At 48.3% G+C, this 7,694-nt stretch overlaps 1 protein-coding gene across 1 annotated transcript; it reads left to right on the top strand.

Moving 5' to 3' along the window:
• Nucleotides 1-3,633: 3,633 nt before the first annotated feature.
• On the top strand, nt 3,634-6,564 carry LOC125954044 (SOX domain-containing protein dichaete). Its single transcript, XM_049684020.1, has one exon. The coding sequence runs from the start codon at nt 4,118-4,120 to the stop codon at nt 5,288-5,290; it is 1,173 nt and encodes a 390-aa protein (XP_049539977.1). The 5' UTR covers nt 3,634-4,117; the 3' UTR covers nt 5,291-6,564.
• The last annotated feature ends 1,130 nt before the right edge of the window (nt 6,565-7,694 follow it).

Here is a 7,694-nt window from a genome sequence, read left to right as displayed (position 1 = left end):
ACAGTACCGTTGCAAGCAGTTCGATGTGACGAAATATTGCTGGTTAACAATAGCCCGAGGTCCTGTTCGGTTCTGCTGAGGAAGCTCGACAGTAAAGCTACTACCTTTTGTGTTCTCTTCTCCCGGTAGCCCGGCAATGTATTGTTGTTGCCATGGAATTGACGGTCCCAATTCTAGTGAGGCCTTCCGTAAAGAGTTAGTGGCCAATTGCTCCGTGGTCCTGTAAAACCTTTCCCCGATCTCTTGCATGTGCAATGTTGCGAGTACTCGCCATGCTCTGGGCCGGGAATGTATGCAAATGCATGCGTCCCATAAACGAGTGATGCTGGCGAGTGGTGTTTACGGCTGGTTCGAACGATGGTAAACCGAATTACGGCAATCGCTAGAGATAACAGAATTTTCCAGTTGTCTTGGTGCAGCAACAAAACCGATGGCAAACAATCGTAAATCAATGCTGCGCTTCCCTTCCCCGGCCGGGACTCGCATGAACAAACGAACAAATGAGGTGAAGGGAAAAAACAAGCAAACAGCAATTGTCCGCCAGGTACATCGCCAGGAATGGTACCGGCACTGTACGACGATGACGATTGCGATTCGGTTTTTGTTTGTTTTTGCCAGTAACTTTTTACGCGCGCTCAAGCCAGGATACGCGCAGGATGCTGATCACCGTGGCGGTGGTGGTGGTGGTGGTGTTAAAACAGTGACAGAGAGCACTAAAAAAAAATGGAGAGAGGCAACAGAGGACCTTCCCTGGACTGGAAGGTAAGGAAGCTATAGCGCTTGGCTTAGGAGGGTAATTCCATGCTTCGCTGGATAAAAGCGAAAGCCAAGCGAAGCATAAAAAAGCGATGCTGCGCGGGCACAACGCTGGAAAGGGAGATTCTGCACACACATACAAGGGCGGGTAGACGGTGATGGTGGTGTTAGGGATGGCGATGGCGGCCCGGGGGTCATAGGTGAAACATAACAGGATCGATTACACTCGCCGAACCGATGAGGGAGAGGCGAGCAAACGAGACGAGGGGAGCGGCAGTGGCATAAAAAAACCTCTGCGATAGTTGCTACAGGTAGTAGCGAACGTGGCACTTCATCCTGGCTCAGCAATTGAGTCATCTACTACCTTCTACGTTCACGCCGATCACTCATCTGAGCTCGCGGTAGCTCTGGACTGCATCGCGGTATCGAATCGTGGAACGTTGAAGTAAAAGGCAGTAGGCAGTGACAATATGGGAGTCTTTTGAGCAAACATCGGCAAAGAGCCTGCTTTGTTCTGTTCGCTGATAGTGAGCTGAATGGGGAATCGTTGGCAAGATTTAATTAACTGTCAGCTCTAGCCCGGTAGTGTTCCGGTGGTCGCACAAAAATGGCCAAGAAAACGTTCATTTAATGGAAGTTTGTTCTGCACTTCCTTGTTTGCCATTTTATTGATGATACCGAGCGGAGCAGGTGGGCGAAGTGGTAACGCTGCCCGGCATTTGGAATTCGTATAGCGTATCACAAATTCAAGGACGAAATAGTGTACAATTGTGGTTGTAGAACAAGGTGACACCAGAAACTGATAAGTGGCATTCATTATATGGCGCGTTAACACACTAAAAAGCCAGCATCCGGTAGAGATAGGAGCACAAAGGGAGTGTAACATTGTATATTAAATGCCAAGCAACATATTTGAATCCATTGGACAAATCGATACTTAAATTAGTAAAAAATCCTTTCATTTGAATATATTTTTTGAATGAAAAATTCTACTTTTCATGGCTATGTATAGCTATTTTAAAGATTGAATTGAGTGCCGCAGCATGAATCTGACGTCAGTGAGTAAGAAAACGACTGTTTGTCTACTAAATTGGATACAGCGCCTTTTCAAGTACGCAGTCATCATCGCCAAGCTGTCCTCGAAAGATCTACTTTGTTGTAAAAGCGTTTATTTCATTTCAGTTTCACCCCCTTAAACGCCAAGCGCAACATAGTGTGCCATGACAAATACCAGGATCATGGGAAAAAGTGTCGCATAACATTGTGTTTGTGTGCGTTTGTGTGTGACACGCGGGCACGGCGATATTAACAATTTACTATCGCTGCCCCGTGAACCCGTTGGAGAGGGAAGCGGGTGATAAACGACATTGTCGGCCAATTCACGCCAAGAGCCATGAGGCCGGCCTCATGGATTGCGGCTGGGAGAGGGTGGTGCGAGGGTTGGTGCAGTTGAGTCGCAGGACAATATAGTATCACATCGGGAGGGGCTGGCAACAGCAAAAGCACTAAAATTCTGAAACAGCAAAGCTCTTGTCGGCATCGCCACTCCCCCCTTGCCCCGCGGATACATTCCATCGGAGAACTTGTATTGATTAGCCGTGGCCACACGGGGCGAAAATTTGCGCGCAAATTTGCACATTAATGCCAAAATGTTTTCGCTTCGTGTGGCAGGGGTAAAAACCCGAAAATTTATGCCGAAATGTCAAACGTATTGTTTTCATCTGTGTTTTGGCCGCTGAAGTTGATTTCCGAATAAATTTTGCAGTTTTTAACGATTTTGTTGCTGTTGCTGTTATATTTATATTAAAAATGCAAAAACAATACGAAAAGAACCTACATTTTCGTAAATAAAGCGTTCGATAGCGTCAAGGGTTCAGCGAAAAAGTCCGCGGACGTATAAAAGTTTGACAGCGTGTAAGGGTTAAGCGAAACCGTTTTGGCATTAATTTTTTCGTTTGCGCTAGGGTTTTCGCCCCGTGTGGCCACGGCTATTGAAACTGCTCCGTGGAATCGAAGGCAAACAGATCGCTAGTAGCATCATCGCGAGTGGTGGATAGGGTGGTGAAGGAGGGAAGCGTTGGAGGAAAGAGCTTTAGTAAAGCATCCATACAACAATGTGCCGAATGTGAGTGGTTTTGTGCTGCGCGACATAAAAGCGTGCCAAGCACACAGACAAAACAGGGAGAAAATAGGAAAAAAAAATAAAAGAAACATTAAAGCAGCAGAAAAAAGAAGGAAAAAGAATGGTGAAGAAGAAAACCAAGGGGAAGTGAGACAAACACTGCGCACAACTGCGCTCGAGGAACGCAAACGCGGGATAGAAAAGATCCAAATCGTTGTTGTGTGTTGTGTGTGCTGCTAGAAGCGAATTGTCTGGGCGAGAAAGACGAGAAAGACAAGGATATATAATAACAGGGAAAACGAGAGCAATGAAAACAACAAAACACGAAATAAAGCTTAAGAATGAAGAGGGAATAAGAAAAGCTTCGAATACACGAAACCGACGAAGAAAGGGAAAAGCTGCCTCGGAAAGCGAGTAAAAAGACACAAAAGACACAAAGCAAGGAAAAGCGAGAAAAGCACAAACAAGGGAAAAATTAAAAGGAAAAAATGGGGGAAAAAAGGTTAGAAAGGAAAAAAGGGAAGAGATTAAAAGGAGTCGGCAAGCGAGAGAGGGAGAGAGAGAGAAGGTAGAAGGCGTGGCAGCCCAGAACCACGTCCACTTTTTCACTCTCCATCTCTTTCTGCCGTCTCTCTCTCTCTCTCGCTCTCTGTTTTTCTCTGTACAAAAAAAGAAACGATGTCATGACTTCGTGAAAACGTAGCTATAGATTTACCCCGGCCAAGATGGCCGAGTCACTCCGAGTTGAACTTCGGTGCCGAGCAGTCGAATCGATCCGTGGTGCTGAGACCTCCATTTTTGGGAAGCAGAGCAAGAGCGACAGTGAGACATCCATTGCCGTTTGTTCCCGATTGTGTTTGCGACGACGATGACAACGTGATCAATAGCATAATATAACCAGAACTGCCTTCGATTGTCGCCGTTGTTGTTGTTGTGTTGTGGCGGAAGAAGGCCATAGTGTGTCCAGAGAGGAAGAACAGTGTCAGAAAACAGTGGACCGTGACAATAGAAGCGTGAAAGCTGCAATTGCTGGAACAGAATAGAACAAAACCAGGATCAATAGAGGATCATCGAAAGGCATCGAATTGTGTCATATCCTGTCGAGTGTATCCACTTGTGTGTGCGTGTGTAGGTGTGCCGCATTTCGTGTACGTGTGCTTTGATCAGTTGATCACACAGAAGAGTTCTGTGTAGAGGGCTGTTGGAGTGGCTGTTTTGTGAACGAGATAGTGACACAAAATGATTAATCATCACACGATGGCGAGCCTGGGGCATCCGCATTACGGGTTTAGCCTCGGGAATGGGATGGAGCTGCCCCCGGCGGCCGACTTTGCACCCCAACCCAACCACAGCCCCAACTCGGTCGAGCATCATCTGAAGCGAAATCATCTGAGCTTCGGGGCGACCTCGTTGGCCGGTCTGCAGAGTCATTCGGCGGCCGCGGCCGCAGCTGCAGCAGCCGCACATCATGCCGCAGCACACCATCACCACGCCGGTGGCCTCTCGATGGGTGGTGCTGGCGGTCCTGGCAGTGCTGGCGGTGGTGCTGGAGGCGTCGGTGGCGGTAACTCCCTCGGTGTCAACGGACAGACCTCACCGGGCCAGGAAGGTCACATTAAGCGACCGATGAACGCGTTCATGGTGTGGTCCCGGCTGCAGCGTCGCCAGATCGCCAAGGACAATCCGAAGATGCACAACTCCGAGATCTCGAAGCGGCTCGGATCCGAATGGAAACTGTTGACCGAATCCCAGAAGCGGCCCTTCATCGACGAAGCCAAACGTCTGCGGGCGACGCACATGAAGGAACATCCGGACTACAAGTATCGGCCACGTCGGAAGCCGAAAAATCCGCTTGCATCGGCCGCCAATGGACTCGGAGCACTCGGATCCCTGCAGCAGGGTGGTAAGGCGGGTGGACTGAGTTCCTCGTACCCGTTCCATCAGCTCCCGCCCTACTTTGCCCCCACACACCATCTGCAGCAGCTCGAGCAACACTATCCGCACGTTCCGTACTTCGGAAGCTTCGATCCGTTGGCCCTCCAGAAGCTGCACCAATCGCAACAGCAGAGCGTCCAGGGTGGTGCCGGCTCACCGAACGGTACTAGCAGTGTCGGTGGTCTCGGTATGGGTGGTAGTGGTGGTGGCGGTGGCGGTCTCGGGGATCTCGGTGTCAAGCAGGCATCCTCCCAATCGATGCCACCGACCTCACTCAGCTCGTTCTACTCGAACATCTACAGTGGAATCTCGGCGGCGGCCGCTGCCGCTCCCCTCTACGCGGCCCACTCCGCCAGCAGCCTTTACAACACCTCGTCCACCTCCTCGGCATCGCCAGGATCGAGCCCGAGCGCCTCCCAGTCTACGCTGCCTGATCTCGACAACACGATGCGAAGACCGGTGCAGGTCATCTACTAAGTCTGGTCCCCTCTCTCGACGGGGATCAGCCTACTACCCTTTCCTGTACATAGTGTGTAGTCTAAATGTGCACTCTGACACCCCCTTCCCGTCCCTTCCGTGTTTCTTTTTTCCCTTGTTCTTTAATTTATTGCGTCGCTGGCGATGGTGATCGCAGGTTACGACCGATCGCTTCGCTCCGTCCTTCCGCGCGAGGATCATGATGATCGCCTGGATTCGGCGATCATCATTTCGATTCTAGTGGAATGGACTGAGCAGTCCCTCTCTCTCTCTCTCAATCTCCTTCCCCGTATCTTTCCCCATCTCTCAATGACGTCTATCCCGGACGCAGGACACGTAATAACCGTAGGAACCGTTATGCCTCTCGTCGATTTCGTTTTGGGCCGCACCACCGCACCGCACCACGTACCACGTTCGTTTGGTTTGGTGCGGCCCAGTTTTACCTAGTGTTTTTCGCGTTTTAAGATTTTGTTTCTAATTTGTAACACACACACACACACTCCCGTGAGGCTAAGAAGCGTGTGGTGCGAGGTGCTGTACATATTGATCACTGTGTGACCTCAGTTGGTGCGCCGATTAGGAGATAAGTTTAGTAAACGAAGAAGAAGAAGAAACAGAGAGTGTAGGCGTTAGGAATAGAACGGAAATCCATTCCATAGAGTACATTCCAGCAGCAGCGCTGGAATGGAACATTTTAAAAAGCAGGAGTGCCCGTAGGGATTCGTCAGTTAGGAACAGTGTGTGTGGCTGGCTGGCGGGGGGGTATGTTTTAGGATTAAGGATTCGTTCGTTTAATGCTAGCTATTAAGCCTCCATTCTCCCAAACTTCCGAGTTCCCAGACCCCAAAGTCCATCATCTCCAGACCTTCCAAAGTGTAAACGACGAAGCCCAGATAGTAGATAGGATAGGCAGGCGTCAGCGGAAATGAGCGTTGTAGGACTAAGAAGAAGTTGCAGGATCTCTCTCTCTATCTCTCGTTTCGTTCTACATCGTCCGATGAGAATTGCAGGAAGGTAGCAAATGAAGAAAAATGTAAAAGGAGAAGGATTTACTTGATAAGTTTATGGTGCGACACAGACACACATCATTCGCTCATTCGAGTGTACTTTGTTTGTTATCTATCTCAGTATTGATTGGCCATTGATGGGCCGGCAGCTGGCTAGGATTTTAAGTGGCTCAACGTGTAAAGGATCGTACCGTGGTGTAGCATGGGAGTCGAGAAAGTTGCAACGAACGAACACTGAAGGAACAAAATAAAAAGATTTGAAAACTACATGGCACATTTTGGTGGTTGGTTCTTGGTTCAGATGAAAGAAAAACACAACAAAGAGAAATGGATTCGAATCGTAAAACCGGTTGAATGAAACTGTTTAGCTTCTGATTGATTGAAATCTAGAACAAAAAAATGTTTGAAAAGATATAATTAAATTGCATATCGATCTCGCGCGGTCGATCGGATTACAGTTTACGATAAGCGAAGGATAATATCGTACTCTGGTACCTTTGCAGGAAGTTAAAACAATCCAGTTGATGTCGAAATGAAGAGAGTTGTTAATAGTGATAACTTATTCGTTCTTTGACATTTATTTCGCCTATTTACATCCTATTATGAGGTACCAAATTAACAAATATAACAAATCACTCTGATGTACTTATCTTTTGACGTCCAAGTTGCTCAACAACAATTTCCAGACGTCCAATTCCTGCTTCTACTGAGTCAAATAAATGGTCAATCAATTCACCTCTCTGGACGTGGATAATTATGTTTGTACTCCATAGGCCTCAATACCTGAACTTATGATCACACTGTTTACCTCATTTGGTGACACACTCCACCGTAATTGATGTTCCGTCTGGCTGTCTGTTTGTTATCCACAATTCATCGCGATCACCGAGGTTCGGGGAGTTAAAGGTTACGCGTGAAGAGGAAGAAGAAGTGAAAGCACATTTTCCATGCACTTCGAGGGCAGTGCTTTGTCCGTCCTGTCCCCGATTCGGATACTTTTAGTCTCGTTATTGACTCTCGATTTATCAAAAAAAAAAAGAAGGAAAACAGACGGTAATAGTAATGAAGAGTACGGGACCTTGTGCACGTCCTGCCAGCCAGCCAGCCAGCCAGCGGTCATAAATAAAGTACTTCCGCACTACTCGCTGCGATCCCTACAAAAAAGGGGTAGCATCCAGTAGAGTACTTGCGTCCATTTTGGCAGTTGCACGAGACACAGCAAGTGGCTGCATGCGGCAGAAGGAAGAGAGGAAAAAACAACGGAAGCATAACTGAAACGATATTTGGAGGAACAAATGGCGCCATTGACAACGCAGCGCAGCACAGCGCAGGGAGTGCTGCAAGGATAATGGAACCATCCCCACCCCCCACGTGGTACGGTCCGGTAATAATCCTGG

The sequence above is a fragment of the Anopheles darlingi genome, chromosome 3, assembly GCF_943734745.1.
Source record: "Anopheles darlingi chromosome 3, idAnoDarlMG_H_01, whole genome shotgun sequence".
Lineage (NCBI taxonomy): Eukaryota > Metazoa > Arthropoda > Insecta > Diptera > Culicidae > Anopheles > Anopheles darlingi.
Note: the sequence above shows the minus strand (reverse complement) of the source record. Positions and strands in the feature narration are given on the sequence as shown.